This window comes from Nycticebus coucang, chromosome 12 (genome assembly GCF_027406575.1).
Source record: "Nycticebus coucang isolate mNycCou1 chromosome 12, mNycCou1.pri, whole genome shotgun sequence".
NCBI lineage: Eukaryota > Metazoa > Chordata > Mammalia > Primates > Lorisidae > Nycticebus > Nycticebus coucang.
In genome coordinates this window covers 20434499-20459668 of record NC_069791.1, presented here as the reverse complement: position 1 = coordinate 20459668, position 25170 = coordinate 20434499, and the positions used below count along the sequence as shown (strand labels likewise).

Below are 25170 nucleotides of genomic sequence, written 5' to 3'. Positions count from 1 at the left end.
GGTCTCACCTCCCAACCTTGTTGCAGTGGAGATGAGTTTCCAACTTGTCTTTGCGGGGACACATCAAAATTATAGCCTTGCTTGTGTTCTTAACCTCTATGTCCCTTCATTTTCTTTATCTCATAAAGTAAGATAACTGGTTCATCATCAAATACATTCCTCTAAAAGGTCGCAAAAACCCTGTACATGCTTCCCTTACAATGTTAGCTACAGCTGGGAAAAGCCGTGTGGAATTTAACATCAATAGATATGGTATGTTCTGCATCTTTTTAAATGGGCACGTAACATGGACAGAAATGTTATCAAATGATTCATTTCCTATTTTATAGATTTAGATCTTCCAAGATTCATGAATATTTCAGTCTTGCAGAGAAAAAAATCCTTTGCATTTTGCCCAAATCGCATTGTTTTATTGAATTTGGTAAAGGCATGCATGGATGAAAATAAATATATCTAGGGATTGAACCATTTGAATGTCTGGTAAAATTTTTAAGTCTGGAATCTTCCATCCCAAAAAATGACCTCAGTGAATGGGACTCAAAAAGCTCCATTAACATACTCATATGAGCCAAAAAGTCCATGGGATTATGCCAAAGCAGGACATTTTTGTGCACCACAAATGACCCAAACCCCTTTGGGACAGCAAAGGCCTTCCCTGGCGCTCCGTGACACCGAGTACAGGCTCCCTCGCAGGGCACCAAAGCCCGAGATGCTTCCTCACTTCTCTTCCATCTGGGCCAGATGTGTCTCTTCTTCAGGTCTAAACTAGTTTGGTTTTGTTATTTTTTCCTTAAGGAAAAGGCCTTTTTCTGCCTTTGGTAGAATTAAAAGTGTAACATATATATTCCATTTTTTTTTTTTTTTTTTGACAGAGGAAAAGACAAGCATATGAATCTAACCTTATCTGTCATGGCCTGCAGCTGGAAGCAACGAGATCGGTAAGCGCTGGTCCCTTTCTTGCCCTTGGCTGACCTGTGTTCCTTGTGGCCTACTGTGATGGCCCTGGAAAGATGCAGCCCTGGCAATGTATGTACTGTAGTCACGTACTGTAAGGAGAGTCAGCCAAAACCTGATTAAAATGCATCAGGGCCAGGCACGGTGACTCATGCCTATAAGTCTGAAGTATGATCTGAAAACCTGCTCCTCAGCCTTTGGGAGACTAGCACTAGCATTCTGGGAGGCCAAGGAGCTTGGATTGTTCTTTTTTTTTTTTTTGGCCAGGGCTGGGTTTGAACCTGCCACCTCTGGCATATGGGGCCAGCGCCCTACCCACTTGAGCCACAGGTGCTGCCCAGGAGGGTGGATTGTTGAGCTCAGGAGTTCAAGGCCAGCCTGAGCAAGAGCAAGACCCCATCTTTAAAAAACAGTTGAGTGTTTTGGTGGGTACCTGTAGTGCCAGCTACTTGGGAGGCTGAGGCAAGAGGATCACTTGAGCCTCAGAGTTTGAGGTTGCTGTGGGCTGTGATGCCACAGCCACAGCACTCTTTACCCAGGGCAATGGAGTGAGAGTCTGTCTTAAGAAATAAATAAATAGATGGTATTATTTTTTTCTGATTGAAGCTGGCAAATATTTTTTAGTAGCTAAGTAATTTTGTAATGAATGCATGTACAAATACTTATTCTTTCTTTAAGAACCTTTTAAAACCTGTTTTTATTATGCAAATAATAGTTTATGATAAAAATGAGAAAATATGAGAATAGGGAAAATAAAAATCATCTGCATCTTAATTACCTAGAAATAACATTATATTCCTTCTAAACTTTTTTTCTTAAATATAAATACATTTTTCCTTTCAAAATGGGATTATCATTTCACAGTTTTATAATTTGCTTTTTTCTTTTAATATATAGCAAATGTATTTATCAATAAGTATAATGCATTGACATCATTCATAATGATTGTATAATAGGATATTGAATAGGATGTTGAATGCAATAATTAGTGCATCCTAGGCTTAGAAAATTAATTTTTTTTCATTAAGTTAGCACTGCAGTGAATATTTTAGTATTTTTATGTTAAGTCACTAATTTGGATAGAGTGATGGGCAAATTAGCTAGTTTGCTTTTCTTGATTTGATATGGTTTTCAATTGTATTTTTATTATATCTCTTCTCTTTGCTGGTATAGAGTGTGTGTGTGTGTTTCCTAAATACCAGCAACATAAAAATCTTACGTGTTTTAAAATTGTGAACATAATTGGTTTCATGGTCAATGTTTTTTATTCTTTCAACATAGGTGTTGGATGACAAGCTCGTATTTGTAAAAGTGCACGCACCGTGGGAGGTGTTGTGTACGTATGCTGAGATAATGCACATCAAATTGCCTCTGAAACCCAATGATCTGAAAACCCGCTCCTCAGCCTTTGGGAGACTCAACTGGTTTACGAAAATCCTCAGTGTGGATGAAAGTATCATCAAGCCAGAACAAGAGTTTTTCACTGCCCCATTTGAGAAGAACCGGTTGAATGATTTTTACATTATTGATAGAGATTCCTTCTTCACTCCCGCCACCAGAAGCCGTATTGTAAGTCTAAACCAAATTTAGTTGCCATCTTGGAGTGATCTGGAATCTGCTGTTGAATAATTAGTGGTTTGGTTAGTTTAGTTTTGTTTTTAAAAGCTGCAAGAAAGAGAAGAAATACCCCTATAGATTCCAGTTATAGTAATGAATAATAATTGAACTGGTAGTTACACTATATAAACCACACACTTTGTTTTGGAATCTTTTTTAGGTTTACTTCATCCTCTCTCGGGTCAAGTATCATGTGATGAACAATGTCACCAAGTTTGGGATTAACAGACTGGTAAATTCTGGGATCTACAAGGCAGCTTTCCCTCTGCACGATGTGAGTTAAACGGCAAGAATGAACCAAACATCTTAATAGATACTCTGGTGTTGACAATAAAGAAAGGCTACCTATATTGACCTTGAATGTCTTCCTTGGTAAAATGAAGATAAGATACTGCAAGACTACAAGCTCATTTAGGGCAAGAATCAGGTGGTTTTGTTCATGAATGGACCCTGGGAGTAGAGGCAGTGCCCACCCTAAAGGGTAAATTAATGAATGAACAGTGTCTCTTCCATGGTCAATGTATAATGCGGTTTAGATGAGCCAGTCAACCTGCATTAGCATTTCTGGGGCCGATATGCCTGCTCTGACTTTCTAGTTGGATGACTTTATAGAAATTGCCTGACATGGGCGGCACCTGTGGCTCAAGGAGTAGGGCGCCGGTCCCATATGCCAGAGGTGGTGGGTTCAAACCTAGCCCCAGCCAAAAACCACAAAAAAAAAAAAAGAAAAAAAGAAATTGCCTGACCTCTCTGTTCCTTAATTTCTTCATCTATAAAATGGGGATAATAATAGTACCTCCCTCATAGAGTCATTATAAGGATTAATTACATTAATCCATGTCAAATGTTAGTCCCTGGGATATAATGAATATTATATGAGTATTAGCTGTTTTTATAATTACTAAGAAATATTCTTATTAACTAGAAAAATCTTAGCTCTTTACAAAAAAAAAAAATACCTATTAGACCTTCTCATTTACCATTTTCTGTAACATAAGACTTTTCTCCTTCATTTAAAATACTGTTTTCAAACTGTGCCCTGGAAGATCTCAGAGCTTTTTAAAAGACATCTGCCAAGGTGGTTGTCACAGGGGCAGGACCCCAGATTGTCGACATTCTTTTGAGGACTATAAGCTGAGGCTACAGCAATCCCTCAAACTTAAGAGTATTCCTCCAGCTGATAACATCGCTTATGACATTTTAAAAATGTGACTGCCTTAGACCCTTAATGATTCCATAAATGCAGGGACAATATCTCTAAAGCTATTTAAATAAATTCTGTCATAAAAATAAATACTACATTTTCTTGCATTGTTACTTTAGTGCATTCACTGTCAATTTATCTGATTCTCTAAAAGCAAGGAAAGCAGAGACTGAGATTGATAATTGCTTGAGTAGTATATTTATTTGTGGGTGAAGACAGTATCGAAATGTACTTTGTTGGATAATAAAACTGGGACACCAGACAGCTACTTGGTGCACATCTAAATGCAAGGAATAGGGAGCCAGGTGGAGAAGCAGATACTAAGCTCTAGCCTGACAGTCTATGAGTTTTTTGTTTGTGCCCCAGAAAAATTTGCAATTATAGTGTGACATGAACTTTGGGGATACTTGTAGATAACAGTCATGAATATTTATAGTAGTCAATTGACATTTGTCCATGCCCAGGTCTTTTCTACTAAAGCCTCTTCTAATTGCAGTAGTCCCAGATCCAGGCTAAAGATTGATCCTGTATGGTGTTTGAAAGGGACGTGAGTGGAGGTCAGGGCCCATGCTAAGGTGTCACTGGGTGTTAATCTGGTTCTAGTGCAGGAAGAAGGAAAATTGAAAGGAAACAGGGCAATTGAATTTCAACAGAAGCAGGAGATTTTATTTCTTGAATAAGCTAAGTGCGTAACATGATTTGAAGCTGCTTTTTTGTTTATTTTCTGCATGTTGTCACAGAAGAACTGCCAGCTAGGGGCAAAGAAGGCTGGGTTTCCGAATGGGCCATTTTGCTAACCAGCAAGGGCCCTGGTTTCCCTGGTGTGCGGGAAGAGGGGTGGGCTATGAGGTGTTCTTCCCCGGTGGTGATTTTGGCACTTGGGTATCCTAAGTTTTCATTGTTCAGGACTTCCCCAGTTATAGGATATGAAGCCTTTCTGGGGCTCCTACCAGGTACCTGCAGTGCTTCCCAGGATTCTAATATCCAAGCATTCATCCCCACTCACATTCACAAGTGACCCCCCCCAAGGGAGATAGTAACAACCTGGCTGAGAATGACTAAAATAAGATGTTACTTCCATCCCATCCAGCAAGCATGGGCCCCTAATTCACAAATGACTATCAGGTATTAGTAGCACATTTAATAAGCAGACTTATGAAAACAGGACCGTCATGCTCACTTTTTTTCCTTCTGCTTCCCAGTGCAAATTCCGCCATCGGTCAGAAGATCCCAGCTGCCCCAATGAACGGCACCTTCTGTACAGGGAATGGGCTCATCCTCGGAGCATATACAAAAAGCAGCCCTTGGATCTTATTAGGTAAGTTGTTGTAAAGAGGACTCCAGTGGAAGCATGGGGGGTCACCATCATGGCGTCTAAGTGTGACAGTCTTCAAAGACTGTTGCCACTCAGGATGCCCAGGCAGGGCACTGAGCTTCATTGTTCAGAGTTATCACTGCACATGTGGCTCAAAGCTCCAGATCTCTAATCCCAGGGGAGCTTTTCCTGGCATGGCCAGTCCCCCTTGAGTCATGTCCTCAACACAGACTGGCGAGGTGTCCACCACAAGTCACCAGAAAAATATTAGCTCTTTAAAAAATACCTATTAGACCTTCTCACTTACTGTTTTCTGTCAGGTGGAGTCCTAGGGGGTCCACTGGGAATAAAAAGGCACTCCTGTCTCTCAGGAGATTCCCAGCATTTAGAGGTTACCTCCCAGGAAGTAGGAACAAAAATCCAGCAAGTTGTTTATTGTACAGAAGCAAACATTAGGTGTCGGTCACTTTGTGTGGTAAGACATACACAATTTCACCTTTTTCCTGTTTCTGCTTTTAGATGCCTTTTCACTGTTTCTAATAAGACTAGCTCAGGGTTTGCCTTCTCATGGTGCCAATGATGGCTGTCCTCCAGAAGCTCGTATTGTTTGGGCAATGCTGGGGGCACTGGCTACTTGCAAGAGAGAGGCTGAGAACAATCGAACAAAAATATGTTACTAAACACAAACACAAAATTTCTGATTGAAATGAAGAACATAAAGTGATACGATGGAAGGCAGAGTGGAGAAGTGAGTTGTGAAAGTTCTCTCTGAGTAGGTGATGTTTGAGCTCAGACTGGAAGGGATCTGATAGTGTGAGGACTTGGAAGATGTCATTCCAGGAATAGGGGTGGCCTGTGCAATGGCCCTGAGGCACAAAGACACCTGGTAAGTTTGAGCCACAGACCAGTGCTAAGGAGAAAGAGAAGTTACACCTGGGGCGCAGAAAGTTGGTTAGGCTTTAAGAGCACTGAGAAGCAGTTGTAAGTCTACGGCCATACCTCCCTGAATGCGCCCGATCTCATCTGATCTCGGAAGCTAAGCAGGGTCGGGCCTGGTTAGTACTTGGATGGGAGAAGCAGTTGTAATATTTTAGGCACTTAAGTCATTTTCTTTTGTCGGAGAGTGTTTTATAGGGGGCACAGGAAGACAAGATAGGAGGCTATTCTCTCCTTTTTGTGATGATTAATGGGCCAGGCCAGAGATTGCGTGAGCAGATTTGGAATGTACTTTTGGAGTAGAGTTGGCGGGACTTGGTTATGGATTAGATTCGGAAGGTGAGGAGAAAAGCAGAGTCAGGTGATGGCCCAAGTCTGCCTGGAGCCGGGCTACTATTCTTTCTGTGGTGTCTGAAAGCCTCATGCAGGTGCCGGCCTTCAGAACTGACCTCAGAACTCTCAAAAGCGAGAGTTTTAAAACTTACGAATAGTTAGTTTCATTTTACATTTATTATGGAAAATGTCAGGCGTGTATAATAGTAGAGAGAATAGTATAGCAAGCCCACATTCATCTGTTACCCAACTCCTAAAATTATAAACTTATAGCCAGTCCTGTTTCATTTTATTCTTTCCTTTTCCCTCCCCACCTCTCATGATTTTGAAGCAAATCCCAAATCCCATTTTACCAGCGTCTATTTCTAAAGTGACAAGGTCCCCTCTAAATATGACCAGAATACATTTTTTAAAACGCAACATTTCCTTAATGTCATCAAATAATCAGTGCTCAGATTTCCCTGATTGATAGTCAAAAAAAAAAAACCACTTAGTTGTTTTTTGGTTCAAATCAGGATTCAAACAAGGTCTGATGTTACAATTCGTGCAATCTCTCAAATTTCTTCCAGTCTGTCTCACTGTTTCTTGTTTTCCTTGTAATTGTTGCAAGAATTCCTTGCATTCTCTATTTTGCAGACTTTATTCTCTCCTGCAGTGAGAGAAGAGTTATATTTGCCTTAGCTAAGTAATACTTTTATTATATGTTGCCTAAGGAATGTGATCCTCCCCTAGAAGCTTGATCTGATTGAAGTTTGATTTTTGTGTAAGAACACTGGCTATGCAGGGAGCTGCTGTCAGAAAGTTGTTGTTTCCCTTTATTGTGATGATAACAGCCATTAATGATCAGTGCTTAGACTCATTTTTTCATAAAGGATTTTATTTCATTTGGTCATACTCTTTATTCCCTCTGTCTTTATTTGTATTCTCTGGGTTATAGTCGTGAAGAGGCATTTTCATTAACTCTGCCTACCCTACAGAATAAGATTTTAAAAGAGGATGTTTGTGCATATGTAAGTATTTGAGGTTGACATTGTTGTGACATTTTCATTTTATTTAATTTCCTTTTATATTAAACCCACAGCATCTGACGGCAGGGTGATGGATTTGATGAGTTCTTAATCATTCCTTATGCGTTTTTTCTGCCTTTGGTAGAGAAAAAAATTTCCCCACTATTTTAAATGTATTTTGCAAAGGGAAATACATTTAACTACCCCCTGTCCCTGGTCCACATTTCCTGCCCTTTTTTGCTTCCACTAGTAACCCCTTGAATATCCGGCTATTAAGCCTTCATTTGTGGTTCCCAGGGATTATCAAAAGGGAAAATGAGCTCTTTGCCCAAAACCAAACCAAACCAAACCAAATAGGAGACAGCAGCCAGAAGGAAACAAACTTTGACCAGGGAAAAAAAAGAAATGTTTCTCCCCCAACTCCCATTTTTATCCTCAGAGCAATAAAAAAGGATATGGTATCTCTAAGACAAGGCAGGAATCTATTAAGAAGTATCATGGAGAGAATAAAATCTAGCTCTTAGAAATTGATAATGTGATAAACCAGAAAAACTCTACTACAAAGTCTTAGAAAATGAAGTTGAAGAAATTATGCAAAGCACAGAGCAAAAAATATAAAGAGAAAGAAGCTAAAAGGCAGAAAATAATAAAAATTAGAAGATTAGCCTAGGATGTGTAAATAATAGAGGCATCAGAAGTCAGAACAGAGAAAATGGAGGGAAGGAATTAGAGAACTTCCAGAGAAGTATCTGAAGAACGGAGTGGCCTGAGTCTCTAGCGGGAAAGAGCCCGCTGAGTGCCCAGCCTTGAAAAGAGTAGCCACCGTGTCACTGTAATATGACATCTCAGAACACTGGAGACAAAGGAAAGATCCTTTGAACCTCCCAGAAGCCAAATGGAAAGAAAATCACACAAAGGATGGAGACTCAGAATAGCATCGTACTTCTCAACAATACTGCAGACCAGAAGAGAACCATCATTTCCGCTCTCTGAGGGAAGTGACTTTTCAACTTACAATTCAGTATAAGGCCAGAGCGTCCAGTGTGAGGAGTTGTCACAGTTTAGACATGCAAGGTAATGGGGTGCTCCACCACGAAGGAGGCAGAGGTGAGATTTAGCCAGCAGTGAATCCCAACACAAGAGAGAAGGGGAGGCCGGGGCAGTGGCTCATGGCACACAGCTCACGCCTGTAATCCTAGCACTCTGGGAGGCTAAGGAGGGCAGATTGCATGAGCTCATGAGTTCAAGACCAGCCTGAGCAAGAGCGAGACCCTGTTGCAACTAAAATAGAAAAATCTGGCCGACATTATGGCCTGTTAATCCCAGCTACTCAAGAGGCTGAGGCAAGAGAATCGCTTGAGCCCAAGAGTTTGAGGTTGCTGTGAGCTATGGACACCATTGGACTACCTGGGGTGACCAAGTGAGACTCTGTCTCAAAAAAGCAAAAGAAAAAGGAGGAGAGGTTGGAGAAAAGCAGAGAGATCCCAGGTGACAGCTGTGTGGCAGAGCTGGAGAGTCATCGATCAGATTGGAGGAAGTCCAAAGGGATTTATTTGAGGAGTGAAATTGATAGACTGTCTTGTGGTTTGAGAATATTGAGAAAGTTAGATGTCAGGGGAGAGTCCAGGATTGAATTGCTGATACATACGCAGAAAACGAAGCAGTGAACCATAGAGACAATTATTAACTCCAGGGAAAACAAAATATCAGTCAGGAAGGAAAAAGTAATCATGGCAGATGACTTGAATCAGCTGTCACAATAATGTAAAGCAAGTGTATTGATCTAACCAAAAATTATAATGTAACTGTCAAGAGGATAGGAATAGAGATGTGGACGTACAGGTGAGGCAGGGAGTCGAAAGGGAGATTTTACTCCTCATCTTCCAGAGTAGAAAGTCAATAGAAAACTGAAAAATCAATGAGCAGCACTTCACGCAAACTATTTAGAGATAAGGGAGTGTAAATATTCAAAGAATCAGCTGCAAGAGTTGGAAGCTGGGCAGCAGGAAATAAGGGAGGAATTTGGGAACTGCTCTCTTCTATAACCAGCCTTCTAGAATTATTTGACTGTTTAACAACTGTATACTTACAACTTTGATAAGAAATGAAAGCCGACTTTTTAAAAAAAAAAATCCATGTTTGAAATGTTAAGAGTTGGGATAGTTTTGACAGAGAGCACCAATGACCAGCAATACCATGTTTGAACATATCCTCGTTACTCCCATCCTTTCAGCAAGAACTAGGTGACAGGTTTCCATTTAAGGCTTGAAATTTTTTTCTGGCCTTGCCTGCATTCTAACGAGGATGCCTGAGGAAGCAGGGAACTCCGTGTCGCTATAAATATCCAGGCAGAGACTACCTGACCAGCTCTCTCAAGTGCAGCAGGATATTTTTACTATTGGGAGGTTGGACTAGGCAACTGCTAAGATTCTTTCCAATTTTAAATATGGCATTTCCAGAATGAATGACTGAGAAGAACATATTCCACAAAGCATAACAGAAAAAAGGCCAAGACGTCTCAAACCGATCGCCAAGATTTTTTTCTCTCAAGCTCTATCCTGAGTCTGCCATTTGCCTGCCTTCAGTAAGCCAGATAACGAAGCCCCAGTCATGAGAAAATGAGCACACTTTTTCCCTCTCCCCTCCCGTCTCTGTCCTTCCTTTTCCCTGTGGATGTGGCCTCTGCCCAGGCCTGTGATCTACGGAGCTGGTCTGGCCCAGGGCTGTTGCTGTCGGAAGTTTCCCAGGACCCCAGGTTGTGCTGAGGGCTGAGTCCCCACTAGGCTAAGCCCAAGGAATTTAGGCCCAGCTAAGGTCATGCATGTATAAGTCTCACGATTGAGCATATCTTCTGCAGGTTTCACAGATGAAGACTGGGGCGGAAACCAGTCTGGGAAAATATCCACAACAGCAGTCATTGACAGTTCCTTCCCTGCTCCCTCCTCATCCCTCAGCCTTTCCTTTCTGCCTCACTGTTTTGCCTCCCTTTTAGGAGCAACTCTGCTGTACTTCCTGCTGCGCCTGCCCTCTTTTAACCTTACCTACTGGCCTCTTCCATATCATTCCAAAGCAAACCATTAATCAGGTTTTTAAACTAGAAAAAAATAGAAGTGCTAGAGAGAATGGGTAGAGAGCCGTGGACCCCTCCATTACAATCCGTCTTGCATTCTCATAATGAGTTTTGCAAAACTGTGGTCAGAGAGACATTCCACCACAGATTACTATCATCATTACTTTTTTTTTATTATTATGGTTGACCCAACTTGAACGACACAAGGATTTTGAAAACTCATGTGTAACTCCTGAAAAATTTAACTACTAATTAGCCTACCATTGACTAGATGTCCTGCCAACAATAGTTGTTAACACACATTTTGTTAAGTTACGTGTATTAGATGCTGTATTCTTACAGAGACGTAAGCTAGAGAAAAGAAAATGTTACTAAGAAAACAATAAGAAAGAGAAAATATAGTAGAAGCTCTAGTAAGTTGACCACCCAAGGGACATAACAACACACAAAGGACCACAGTCTTACTGTGCTGATAGGAATATGTGGTGCATGTCCAGTCTGTGAAGGTCAACTTAAAGAGGTGGTCAATGGAGGAAGGTGGTCAACTATGGAGATCCCACTACATGCGCTATTACAAGTGGAAGTGGATCATCGCAAAGGGCTCCATTCTCGTTGTCTTCACGTGGAACAGCTGGAGGACGAGGAGGAGTTGGTCATGCCGTCTCGTGGGTTGGGGAGGAGGTTGCAGGGAGGCAGGGGAGAAAGGTACACTGGGTGTAACTTTTACAGAAAATAGTCCATGTATAAAACAGACCGTGCAGTTCAAACCCATGTTGTTCAAGGGTTAAAGGTATATTTTGTGTTGTGTTTTTTCCAAAGATTCCCCAGTAAGTCACTTTGGGCAGATTGTTCATTTGTTTTATGCATATTAAGACCAATCTTTTATCGAATGTGTGAAACAGTGCTTGCTATCTCTGTAAAGAGCAATGGTGATACTCTCTATTTGCCCCGTTTTCAGAATTTCCCGTCCCTTACTCTGTTTAAGTACACTCTGCTTCAACAGGCAAGCCGGTAATGGTGATCAGTACTTCTACAATGTGTAATATATTTTTTGTTTCTTCTTAGAATTCAAGGTCTGCTGTGAACATGGATAAGTCTAAGGGTGAATTGAGTCAAGAGATTTCAGCCGGAAGCCTCCTTTATTTAAAATCAGAAATTAATAGTAGGCTGAAAGTGCAGAGTGACTATTTATATCTTTTAAAAATAATTTCTGTCTTCAGAAAGTATTACGGGGAGAAGATCGGGATCTACTTCGCGTGGCTGGGCTACTATACCCAGATGCTTCTGCTGGCAGCCATCGTGGGCGTAGCGTGCTTTCTCTACGGATATCTGAATCAGGACAACTGTACATGGAGGTAACCTCTGCTTATTTCTTGTTGCCATGGTGAAAAGTTGATTAGACATAAAATTATTTTCATGGTTGTAAACCGTTTTAGTAAAAGAAGACTCATCACAGAACACGCGTTGCTTTGGGTGATATATCCCTTTTGTTCTGAGCATAATAACTAAGTGAAATGGAAAAATTTTTTTCTTAGATAATCCAACCCAGTCTCTGACAGGAATATTACCCTTAGGAAACGCTCCAATATTTTAAGACAATGTTTTGTTTGAAAAAGAAAGGAGGACCGGAGGGAGGATTGTCCTTGAACTTTTGGCCCCCAGAGGAATGTTCACTCAGCCCTGCCGATGTGGGCCAAGAGCAGCTCTGATTTCTTCAGGGTTTTAAAGAGAAAACTGGTAAAACTGGTAGATTTTTTTTTCCTTCTCTCTCTCTCTCTTTTTTTTTTTTTTTGCTTTTAGAAATGATTTCTTTATACTTATAAAGAAATGCATGCTTAAAAATTCAAGTAGACAATGGTTTGGTTTTTACTTTTAAAAAATTAGTCTGACAATGTTAAGGGAAAAAAATAACAGAATTACTTTGTGCTTGATGTTGAAATTCAAACACCAGCTGCACTGTCTAAAGGGACGTGCGTGGGTGCCAGAGCACTCTGAATTTCACCATCACGGTCTGAATTGTGTTATTATTCCTCTGCTTTTGGTGGTCTCAACCTCCAGAAGGGATGCAGCTCTGAACCAGGCATTTTCTCTTGATCATCTGGCCCCTTTCCAGGTGTGACAGCCCGATCAAAATTTCTGGGCACTGGCACTGAGCTGATGACCAAATTTTTCAAACCCCAAGCATATTAGCCTGCTCCCAAGGTAGGGCGCTTATGTGGCAGCCCTGATATAAGGACATAATTACCCATTTTATGCATTTAACCGAGGACTCTGAGCATTTTGTGCCCATTATGGCTTCTTAGCTAGAAAGCTGCAGATGGTTTTTGAAGTATTCTCTCCTCTTCACTGACAGAAAAGTTTTGGCCAAAGGCTGAATGTTGGTGCCTCTCCCCTTGATTTGAGTCTGGCTTCTCCACAGTTTTATATATTGTTCATCCAAAAAAAAAGAATCATCTCAGAAACAACAGTTTCACGGTGCAGAAGCTGTATTTTTGAAACTCCTGTGGTTCTCATTATAACTCATTTTATGAAATCCAGTCACCACATATTTCCTACCATTTCACACAGATTAATGTACAGAAAGCTGAAGGAAGGTCTTGGAGGTACACCCCCTGTGCTTAAAACCGTTTGGCTTCAATTATTTAATCATTAAATATCTTTAAAATGTTTAGACTATATAAATTTTAAATATTTTCAGTTAGTTTTATTACATATTAAATAGATTCTTAAGAATAGAAAATGTGTTTAAGGTGTAAGTGTTTAATGATCCATCACCCAATTTAAGAATAAGAACATTACTGTTGGGTACCTGTGACTCAGTCGGTAAGGCGCCGGCCCCATATACCGAGGGTGGTGGGTTCAAACCCGGCCTCGGCTGAACTGCAACCAAAAAATAGCTGGGCGTTGTGGCAGGCGCCTGTAGTCCCAGCTACTCGGGAGGCTGAGGCAAGAGAATCGCTTAAGCCCAGGAGTTGGAGGTTGCTGTGAGCTGTGTGATGCCATGGCACTCTACCGAGGGCCATAAAGTGAGACTCTGTCACTACAAAAAAAAAAAAAGAAAGAACATTACTGTTACCTTTCAAGTAACAGTACTTTGCCTGATTGCATCTCCTCCATTGTGAAATAACAACAGTACTGAATTCTGTGTTTATCATTTCTTTATATATAGTGTATTTTTAATTACATATATTTGTAGCCCAACAAAGTATATTTAGTTTTGTGTGTTTTTGAAAATTGGGTATACATAAGTGGAAGATATGATAGGTATTTTTTCTATAAAATGTCTGTTTAAAGTATTTTAAACAGACATTTTAAATAACAGCTTTATTGAAATATGATTTATGTACAATAGCATGCATCCCTTTAAAGTGTACAATTTAGCCAGCACTGCCTCCTAATTCTAGAACACTTCCATTGCCCCTAAAAGAAACAATGCCCATTCGTGGTCATTTTCTAACCTTTCTTTCTCTTATCTCCTGGCAACCACTAATCTATTTTTTATGGATTTGCCTATTCTGTACATTTCATAAAAGTGGAAATACACAGTATGAAGCCTTTTATGCCTGTCTTCTTTCACTTAGCACGTTGTTTTCAAGGCTCATCCTTGCTGTAGCATGTTATCAATTCTTCTGTTCCGTTGATGGCCATGTGTATACTCCACAGTGTTCATCCATTCATCAGTTGACAGACATTTAGGATGACCATTGTGAATAATTCTGCTATGAACATTCATTGATGGGTTTTGTGGGCAAAGATGGTTTCAGGACTCTTAACAAAGACTGGAATTACTGGGATATATGGTAACTGTAAGTTTAACATTTTGAGGAACCGCCAAAGTATTTTCTAAACTGGCTGCACCATTTTGCATGCCCACCAAAAATGTATGAGGATTTCAATACGTCCTTGACACTTCCTTTTTTTTTTTTTAAATATCAACCATTCTAGTTGGTGTGAGGTGGTATGTCATTGCAGTTTTGATTTTTATTTCCCTAATGCCTAATAATATTGAACATCTTTTTATGTGTTTATTTGTCATTCGTATACCTTCTTTGGCGAAGAATCTGTCCAGATCCTTTGCTTCTTATGTTGTCTCTTTATTGCTATTAAGTGTTCTTTATATATTTGTGATAGAAGTCCCTTATTAGATATTGTCTTAGTTTGTGCTATGACAGAATACCACAGACAAGGTAAATTGTAAAAAGCAGAAATTTATTCTTCACATATATGGAGACTGGACATGTGTTCAAGATGTGTCTTTACATGGCAGAAGGTCAAGAGGGGCAAACTCCCTCTTTCAACCCCTTTTTATAAGGGCACCTAATTCTGTGCATAAGCAAAGAACTCTCATGACCTAATTACCTTTGAAAGGCTCCACCTCTTAATACTTTCACACTGGCAATACCTGCATTTTGGTGGAGGCACATTCAAAGCATAGCAGATGTGTTGAAAATATTTCCTCCCTTTTTTGGATTGTTTTCATCCCTTTCTTAATGATAACTTTGGAAAGAAAATAATTTTTAATTTTGATGATACTCAATTTACTTATTTTCTTTTTGTGCTTTGGTGTCATATCTAAAAATATAATTCATGATCCAATGTCATGAAGATGTCTTCAGTGTTTATCTTCTAAGGGTTTTATGATTTGGGGTCTATGGTTTATTTTGAGTTAACTTTTGTAAATAGTATGAGGCAGGGGCCCAATGATGCCGTTTCCCATGTGTGAGTATATACTGTGTACCAGCACCATTTTGAAAAGGCTGTTCTTTTATTGTGAATTGTGGTAGTACCCTATTGAAAATCTGTTGGCCATAAATGTAAGAGTTTGTTTACAGACACTCAGTTCTTTTCCATTTATTTGCATGTCTGTTAACTTTATGCTAGTAGCACATTATATTGATCACTGTAGCTTTGTAGTATGTTTAGAAACCGGAAACTTGTTCTTTTTTGATTGTTTTAGCTATTCTGGGTCCTTTGCATTTCCATATCAATTTTAGTTTATTTCTATAAAAAAATCTAGCAGGGATTTTGATAGGAATTGTGTCAACTCCAAAGATCTGTTTGGGGAGTGTTGCCATCCTAACAGTATTAATTCTAATCCAAGAACATGAGTTGTCTTTCCATTTAGTTAGGTCTTCTTTAATTTCTATCAATATTTTGTAGTTTTTAGTGTAGAAGTCTTGTATTTTTATTCTAAGTATTTTATTCTTTTTAATGCTATTGTGAATGATACTGTTTCCTTAATTTTTGAATTATTTATTGCTAGTGTATAGAAATGTAATTGCTTTTTGTATATTGATTTTTCTGTACTGGAACCTGGCTGAACTGGCTTATTTGCTCTAATTGTTTTTCGGTAGAGTCCTTAAGATTTATATGTACAATGTCATGCTGTCTGTGAATAGAAATAGTTTTACTTATAGTTTTACCTTCCCCCCCCCCCCCGCCCCCCAGTCTGGAGGCCTTTTATTTATTTTTCTTGCGGAATTGTCCTGGATAGAACTTCTAGTACAGCGGTTCTCAATCTGTGGGTTGCGACCCCTTTTTAACAATGAAAATACATTGCAGCATTACAGAGGTTGAGAACCACTGCTCTAGTACTATGCTGCTCTTATAAGGGAAAGCATTTAGTCTTTCACCAGTAAATATGACGAGGTTTTCATTAATGCTGTTCATCAGGCAGGGAACGTTTTCTTCTATTCCTAGTTATTGAGTATTTTTATTATGAGAGGGTGTTGGATTAATCGATGTACTGACTTTATACCCTGTGTATGGTTTTTGTCCATTTCAGTGATTGTACTTTGCTTCTCTAGAATTTCTAATTGGTTCTTTTTAATAATTTCTGTCTCTTTATTGACACTCTTTAGATTGTGAGACATTTTTCATATACTGTCCTTTCATTCCTTGGGTATAGTTTCCTTTAGTTCACAGAATATGTATAATTGTTTATTTAAAGCCTTTATCTAGTAAGTGAAATTTCTGGTGTCTCAGGAAAAGTTTTTATTGATTGCTTCTTTCCCCCATATGAGGGCCTCACTTGTCTATTTCTTGTTGTGTCTGGCGATCGTATGTTGATAAATGAGCATTTTAAATATTTATCATAATTTCGCTGGTCTGGAAATCAATTCCGTCCCCCTTCGGGGTTTCCTGTTGCCTGTGTTTGTTGTTGTCCCCTCTCTGTTCACTGACTTTCCTGAACTAATTCTGTAGAGTCTGTATTTTTCGTCATGTGTGGCCCGGCCACTCAAGTCTGTGTTGAGTCATTTTGGTTGTTAGCTGATGATTGAATTAGCTAATGAGTTCATTTCTTTTCTCTGCCTTTGCCAGGGGCTCTGTGTGAGTGTGTGTTGAGGAGCGTATTTAACACCCCAGCAGCCAGTTCTCAGCTCCTTCTTAGCCTGTTCTTCTTGCTTATACAAAACCTCAAGGTCAGGGCGGTGCCCGTGGCTCAAAGGGGTAAGGCGCTGGCCCCATATGCCGGAAGTGGCGGGTTCAAACCCAGCCCTGGCCAAAAACTGCAAAAAAAAAAAGCCTCAAAGTCATTGAAAGGTGAGGCATGAAGGTTTCCTCAGGTCTTACACAAGGCCTTCTACAATCTCAGGAATGTGTTGGGGCTTTTTAAAACCTCCACGGATGTCTCATTTCTTAATTTTTTTTTTTTAAGTCTGTAGTTAACCTCTTGTTAACCTCTACTGGTATCACTGCCTTAGGCAGCTACCATGTTAAATCATTCCTGCCAGTTACTTTCAACAGATGCTTTGGTGATAGGGCTTTTTTGCATAGTGTACGCTCTAGAGTGTGAGGTTAAAAAATGACAAATCCTGAGCGCGGAGCTTTTCCAGGGAGCTAGACAGTTCTTTAATGTTGCCTTCTAATGCCATTCCCACTCTTAAAACATCTTGATTGTGTCAGCATTTTTCTTTTGGGTTTAAGCTTTTTAGGTTCATCTTCATGAAATGTCTTCTTGCTCTGAGGTTATCTAGATAGTTCGTCTTCCGGTAAGTTGGTATTGTCATTTGCCACCTGGCATTGATTTGTGTATTGCATGGTTAGGGGTTCAATTTCATGTTTTTTCACATGGGCAGATAGCCTATTTTATCAGCCTCATTTATTGGAATTCTCACCCTACTAATTTGCTTGGCCAGCTCTGTCATTAAGTCTATTTTTGTATAGTCAGAGGTCTGTTTCTGATCTCTTTATTTTGTTATGTTAGTCAGTTTTTCTTAACCTATTCCATAACCTTGTCCTTCAGAAGTGTGTTGACTGTTCTGAGTCTTTGTTCTTCCATTAAATTTATAACTCAAATGGGAGAGAACTGACATCTCTAAATATTGGTTTTTCCAAATTATGAGCATGATAATGTAGATCTTATTTACTGCCTTTCAGAAAAATTCTGTAATTTTCTCCATATAAATCTTAACATATCCCAAATTAGATATATTCCTAGAAATGTTATTTTTAAGCTATTGGAAATAGTATTTATACTATTTAAATAGTAAATTTAAAATTTAAATTTAAAATTATTTCCAAATTGTTACAAGTATTTGGTAACATAATTCCTTTTTGTGTTCCTGTGTATGTTTTATATATTGATTTTGTGTTCAGCAAACTTTACCAAACTCATTCATTCTAATAATTTATCTTTAGGTTCTATTGAATCATCTATACAGACAATCACATAATCTGCCAGAAATAACAGTTTTCTTTCTTCTTAGTACATGGCTTTATTTTTCTTGACTTACTATGTGGGCTGGGACCTCCAACTAAAAAGAAGTGGTGCTTGCAGGACCCTTTGTCTCATTCCTTATGGAAATGTTTTTGTTTTTGAGACAGAGTCACACTGTGTCGCCTTTGGTAGAGTCCTGTGCTCACAGCAACCTCAAACTCTTGGGCTCAAGCGATTCTCTTGCTTCAGCCTCCCAAGTCTAAGGGAAATATTTTCAACAATTTATCATTAAGAATGACTTTTTAAGATTTTATGTAGCAAGCCTTTCTTGAGTTAATGAAGTTCACTTACATTCCTCGTATTGTAAGAATATAGTTTAGTTTTTTTCCTAACATGCATAGATAACAGATTTTATCGCATTGCTTTAAATTATAACTTTTTTAAATTAAGTTTTATTTTTCCTTTAGCAAAGAAGTTTGTAATCCTGATATTGGCGGCAAGATTATAATGTGTCCTCAATGTGATAGACTGTGTCCATTCTGGAAACTCAATATTACTTGCGAGTCCTCAAAGGTAATTTTTTGTTATTCCAAATAGTTACACATAATAAAAAGTTTTTTCTTCTAATAATTAAGGTCTGACATAGAAATTGTATCTTATTTCCTCTGAGAAATTCGGACAGGTTATCTTTCAACTAAACGTCTGAACTTTCTAGATGGTGGCTGAATGTATGATGAATGAATGAATGTATGATGAATTGAGATTAAAAGCCACATTTAAAATCTCATGGTGGGTCAGTGAGAAAATGGTAGGCTTGAAACTTTTTTTCAAGTAATTAAAGCAGAAATCTCAAGTTTAACTTATAAATACTTTTTTAACTTATAAATACTTCTTAATAGATTTACTGTTACAGGTTGAGTATTTCTCGTCTGAAATGCTTGGGACCAGAGTGTTTTAGACTTCTAAACATATAATGGTTCTGCATAGCAGTAGTGCATTCCTAATCCAGAAGTTCAAGTCTGAAATGCTCCCACAAACATTTCCTTTAAACATAATGTTGATGCTCAAACACTTTGGGATAATTTGGGAGCATTTCAGATTTCAAATTTGAGGGTTACAGATGCTCAACCTGTATAAGCGTTTTCCTTAATTCAACCTGGAAACCTGGAATTTGTACGCGTGTCTTTCCTCTTTCTAAGTGTGCTGAAAGTGTTTGGATTTTTAAAGGCCCTGCTGGTCAGATTTAGACTATATAAATATGCATAAGAGAGATTCTGCACGTAAGTGATAAAAGGTATTTTGTCTCAAAACATTCCCACCACATCTGGCTCTCCTGATACAAACATATGGTCTTCAGCTCTATGACTTCTTAAAATCCAGGTTTGGAATAAGCATTGAAAAGGAAGGGAGTTTACTTAAAGCTGCCAGAAACCCTAATGAGCAGGAAAGATGATAGGCTCCCTTCAGAGCATTCTCCTGGCGATCAGACGTACTCTTCCCTTTTATTGTGATTCTCAGTTTAGGAGTCGTTATATGGCCCTCCCACATTCTGATCTGCCGGTTGTAAATCCGATTTTAGCTGAAAGTATTGCTGTTACAGTGATGCCACTTTATATTTTATACTTTGCAAAGTTTTTGTAATTACCATTTTGGTTTTTTTCTTTGTTTGTTTTTAGAGACAGAGTGTCACTTTGTCACCCTCGGTAGGGAGCTTTGGCGTTACAGCTCACAGCAACCTCCAACTCTTGGATTAGGAGATTCTCTTGCCTCAGCCTCCCGAGTAGCTGGGACTGCAGGCACCCGCCACAACACCCGGCTATTTTTTGTTGCAGTTTGGCCGGGGCTGGGTTCGAACCCGCCACCCTCAGTATATGAAGCCAGTGTCCTAGTCACTAAGCCACAGGAGCCACCCTGTAATTACCATTTTGATACATACAACTCTGAGAAAGGCAGAACAGGCATTATCTCCATTTTATAGCTCAAAATACTGTAGCTCTGAGAGATTAAATAATCATATCAAGGTCGCCCATCTAATATAGTAACTGGCAAAGCCAGAAATTTACCGCGAATCTCCATTCCTGGCCATCACCATCACCCTCAGAGGCTGGCAGTGGCACCAAGGGCCTTCACTCTCAAATCCAGCTCTATGTCTGAAAAGTCACAGAGCTACGAGTTCCACCACTTAGTTAAGCCGATTGCAAGGTGTGTTCAACACATGGATGTTCACACTTAATTCATGAATTAAGATAGATTCCATTGCCTCCTTTCCCAAGCCAACAGATTCCACACTGTGGATATCTGTTGTAGATCACACCAAGTAAAAGACTTGAAGCCGGTAAGAGGGAAGCCGCCTTCCGGTGATGTTGGCTCATAGATTAAAGGTCACTTCTTAGCACACTTCCCAGGGCTTTGGATTTAGGTCAAATGCCAATGAGCATACCAAAAGCAAATTGTACTGCACAAAAGTACAAGCGGAGATTTCATTTTCCTTAAGACGTTCTCTCCCTGGCACTGCCCAACCCCATGTCGTCTCTCCTATCTTCTGCTCCACCAACCTTTCCTTAAGCACTTGACTTTCAAATATCTCCTTGTGTACATTTCATTTTGGTAAAAATGAATATTTGGTTCTACTCCGTTTACTGAAAAATCCCTTGACGAGACCATCCAGAAGTCGCTTTGCATTTTCTCCAGCATGTCGTTTGCTTTTCTCGCCAGTTTCTTTCTCTACCCCGTCTTGTCGTCTTTACTGTTCATATGACTTATCATAAAGTAAATGCACTGTGCTCGCCACTTTTTCCCTTACCATCATAAATCTTTTTTTTTTTTTTTGGGAGATGTAAAAATGCTCACTAACAAAGAAATTAGTAAGTAATTGAAAGATCTTCCAGGAAATCATTGAGAGCAATAGCTCACTTACATGCTAGCAAAGAGATAAAAACTTTGCAGAATAGACACTTCTTTGGCCAGATATGTTATTTATCATTCATGATCACTGTACTCATTATAATATTAGCAAAAGCACCTGCATAGCCTTTATTCCAAAGGAAACATCTGTCTGTGACAGTAGAAAAGCCACCATTGCATTTCAGGACACAGGGTTGTCCTAGAGTCTTAGTTTTGTACTTTTTTCTTTCTTTCTTTCTTTCTTTCTTTTTTTTTTTTTTTTTTTTTGCTTTGTACTTCTTTTAACAGGAAAAGCAGGAATTATGGAATGTACCGTCTCACCTGGGGGATTGATGATAAGATGTCTAGAAGTTGCCTTGAGGTCCTTGTGTTTTTAGAGCCATCCTACTTCCACCAATTCACTATGACAGCTCATAAAAAGAGGCTGTTATTCATTCTTTATAGAGGCTTTAAACTGAGTGGAATCTTAGCAGCTACACCTACCTCTTTATCCCCATATGGAAAGTTCCACTGGAAAATGCCCCGTGGTTAATGTGGCAAAGGCTATTTGCTTTTAAAAGAATGAGAAATTTCACCTGTGAATATATAGTAGATATGGTGATTGTTAGACAAGGTGTCCGCTTTAAAAAGAATTTCAGGCTGTAGAATATACAAAGCATTTCCTGTTTACCGAATTTGAATAAGGGGAGAACGTGATTCAGTTGTGTGTTTATTATGTGTTCCAGAAATTGTGCATCTTTGACAGTTTTGGAACCCTGGTCTTTGCAGTGTTTATGGGAGTATGGGGTAAGTTCCTTTTACTTTTTCATGCACTCGATTTAATAGTATTATACAGTTTTATTGTAGGATATCAAAGTAACCCACATTTAGGGCCTTGGATTGCCCAAGCTTCAGCTGCCTTAGAACTCCACTCATAACTGTGAGGGCATTGTATTAGTCAGCTGTTATTAGCTAACTAGGTAATATGAAAACTTCCAAGTATGTGTGTATAATGGTTTCAAACAACAAACATGATTTCTCCTATTTATTCCTTATTCTCTGGGTCAGAGAATAAGCCAGTCCTCCAGGGACTGGCTCACTGATCTTGGAAGCGAGCTGGCAGGCCCCTGGGGGAGCTGGTCAGGCAGTTAGAAGCCTAGCAGTTAGAGCCTGTGGGACTCAGCTGCTCCTCACAGCTGCTCATCCTCCCAGCTAGACCAGGATTCTGGCTTCAGGGTTCCAAAGAGAAGCAAGAGAAGGCACGCTCCAATGTGGAGACATTTTTTAAACCTATGGTTGCATCAAGTTCACTGATGTCCCATCAGCTAAAGTAAGTCATGTGGCCAAGCCAGCATCAGTGTGGACAGATGGGAGTACTGCCCAATAGCTTGGATTCAGGAAGCATGATTCACTGGAAGCCAGTGCAACAATCCCCACTGCTGTAACCCAACCTAACTTCAATGGGGGTATGGGAGGGGAGGAAGCAACAACCTGATGATTATGGGTGAGTGAATATTTAATAAGTACCTGCTACTCTTATAACAAATTCTGTTTACTAAATGGAGCAGGTATAACTCCTGCATAGGAGCTTTAACACTATATTTTTGTATAGCATCATTGTTGTAAATGAAGCAATTATCACTTTCTTTAAATACAAACTTGTAAATGTTTAATCGATGTAAATGTTCTAACACCGAAGAACAAATTTTCATTTTCTAAAATAAGTATATTTCCAATTTCATTGTGTTAAGTCTGGGGAACAGTAGAGTTCAGACAATAAGAAGGTGGGGGAAGAAACTGAATCCAGCCTCTTGTTCTTGAGAGGACAGCACAGCAACGCATGTGACTCTCAACAGAAAGTTACTTAGGGGTCCTTTGCACTCCTCTTCTTTGGTGGTGCTTGTGCCTGTGGGTCACCACATGGATCACAGAACAGACAGTCCAATTATTTTCTACAGTTTTTAGAGATATTAATTGCCAAGTGCACTGCAAGGTGGCCGGGCTTTCCGATAAATTACACTGGCATTCAGACATGGAGCACACTTTGGCTGGATACCAAATTTGGGCTAATACCTGACACATAGGGGAATAAAGATGATATGTATGTACTGAGATCCTTTGTATTCTTCCATTTTAAAATACATCTTTTTTTTCCGGTAAAAGCTTAGGTGCTGAACACATGGATCAGTGTTTTTAACTATTGTCTTGACTGTACTCGCAGCACGGCCATAATCTGTAAAATTCTAAGACATATCTTGAACTGGGTATATGAAGGGATACTGATAGCTCCAATTAAAGATGATATTTGAAATAATTTTCGACAGTGGAAAGACAGACTTCAAATTTCCTAACTAACCTGCCTTTCTCTGATCGTAACACTGTGTTTACAGAACTGACATATCCCTTGGCTGCTGATTTTATTTCATCTGGTTTTAGGGTGGAGAATACATCCCATTACCGCTGTGGTATCGTATGTGTGTCTTTAAGAATGCGTGTGTATGAGAAACGTGTTACTGTAAGTGCTTTACGTTGCTTTCTTTGTTACGTCTGCCTTATGAGGACTACTGCTGGGAACCAAGTTACAGAAAGTAGGAAATTGCAGAACTGTTGAAGGAGAGAAGGCTCGTGGGAAGCCACCACCATCATATGCCTGCAGCATCTCTTTTGTGCCCTGATGGATATGGCGCTTAGAGCATTTTTCTGCTCTCTAGAAATTATAAGTTGAGAGCAGAAAACCTTTTATAATGAATATAATACAAATCATGTACTTGTCTGAAAAATATCTACGTTTTTAGGCCAGGGCCCAGCCATTCACACTGACCCGTGTGTGGTTTACAGTTCTGAGGCTTCCTACCCTCATTCTTTCTTTTTTGGCCGGGGCTGGGTTTGAACCCACCACCTCCGGTATGTGGGGCCAGCGCCCTACTCCTTTGAGCCACAGGTGCTGCCCCTCTCGTTCTATCTTAACTACCTTCATGACTGCAGTTTTTCATTTTTACCTCTGAGGGCTGTGTTCTAAACAGGCCCTAGTGACTTCCATGAAAATGCCAGTCCTCTGGCTCGCTCAGGAGGGCTGAGAGGTTCCGGAAGCCTGCCCAGCTGCACTGAGGGGGTCAGGACACAGCTGTGGCATGTTGCTTCTAGACCTGAGCTGCCCCCGCTGGGTCTCTACCAGCAAAATCATGCAGCTCCTGGTACCACCACCCTTGCCTCTGTTCACCCCAGTTTCTCACCTAAGGACACACAGATGTATCTGATGGGCATTTTTAAAAAATCACTTCTGGAACCCTAGCTGCAAGAGAATCTGAGAAATAACAGGTTTTAACCTTACAGCTTTGAGTTAGGAAGTTGCAAGACTAAGAAAGCTAATCTATTTTATCTACCTTTGTGAGTAAAGAAGTCTGAATGGTGTCAAGGCCTGTTAAAACATCCCAAATCTTCAACAGCAGACTCATAGCAGAACACTCCCATTTATGAGAGTGTCTCTTGTCCTCAGACATTGCAAGATACAGCACCACCTATGCCTTACTGCTCTGAACCCCTTCCTTTGTAAGCGGGCGCCTCCTTCCTCTGCCGCGTACTTTCTTTACATGTAGTAATATGATTCAGAGGAGAAGCCGTTACTGATCCCAAGTCCCAGGCAACCTTCCCTTTTCTCTCAAATATTGACGTGAGAGTTTCAATGGTGTCTAAGCAACTAGAGCCCGATGGTGTGTGGTTTGCCAGAAAGCAGAAGCACAGGGGTCCCCATTGGTGATCTCTCAGTTGTCTTCTTGCAGGGAGAGAGAGCAAAAACTACAGAACAGGAATTCCTTTCTGTGATCATACACGGTCACTCCAGGCCCTATTGCCCCAGTCAGCAGCACACAGCCTTGTGAGTGAGCAGTAACATGGCCCAGAAATACCGCATAACAGTGGGTGATGGTACGAGGTGGCCAGTGCCTTCTGCAGACCCCACAGAGTCTCTGGCTATGTGAAACAAGGAGCTACAACTCCTGCCCATTCCTATAGCTCCCAAATGTAGGATTTGCTCCCAACTCGTTCTCCACGGGGCCATCTCCGGCTTACACTGCAAATCCTTTCACTTCCTAGGCAGACTGCCTTCCTAAAGTTCAGGACTGGATAAACAGAAGCCTTTTACCCCTTATGTTGAAGTTCAGGGAGGAGAGTAGTGGGTATCTACTGTTCTAC

General features: G+C 40.0%; 1 protein-coding gene across 1 annotated transcript in view; it reads left to right on the top strand.

The window, feature by feature from the left end:
- The window catches only part of ANO6 (anoctamin 6), a 187865-nt gene that overhangs the window by 126621 nt on the left and 36074 nt on the right, over positions 1 to 25170 (top strand). The window contains exons 4-10 of the mRNA XM_053556715.1: positions 873 to 938; positions 2236 to 2523; positions 2732 to 2845; positions 4978 to 5093; positions 11657 to 11791; positions 18564 to 18669; positions 21726 to 21786. Of these exons, the coding sequence (XP_053412690.1) occupies positions 873 to 938; positions 2236 to 2523; positions 2732 to 2845; positions 4978 to 5093; positions 11657 to 11791; positions 18564 to 18669; positions 21726 to 21786 (886 nt within the window). The remainder of the gene's footprint in view (positions 1 to 872; positions 939 to 2235; positions 2524 to 2731; positions 2846 to 4977; positions 5094 to 11656; positions 11792 to 18563; positions 18670 to 21725; positions 21787 to 25170) is intronic.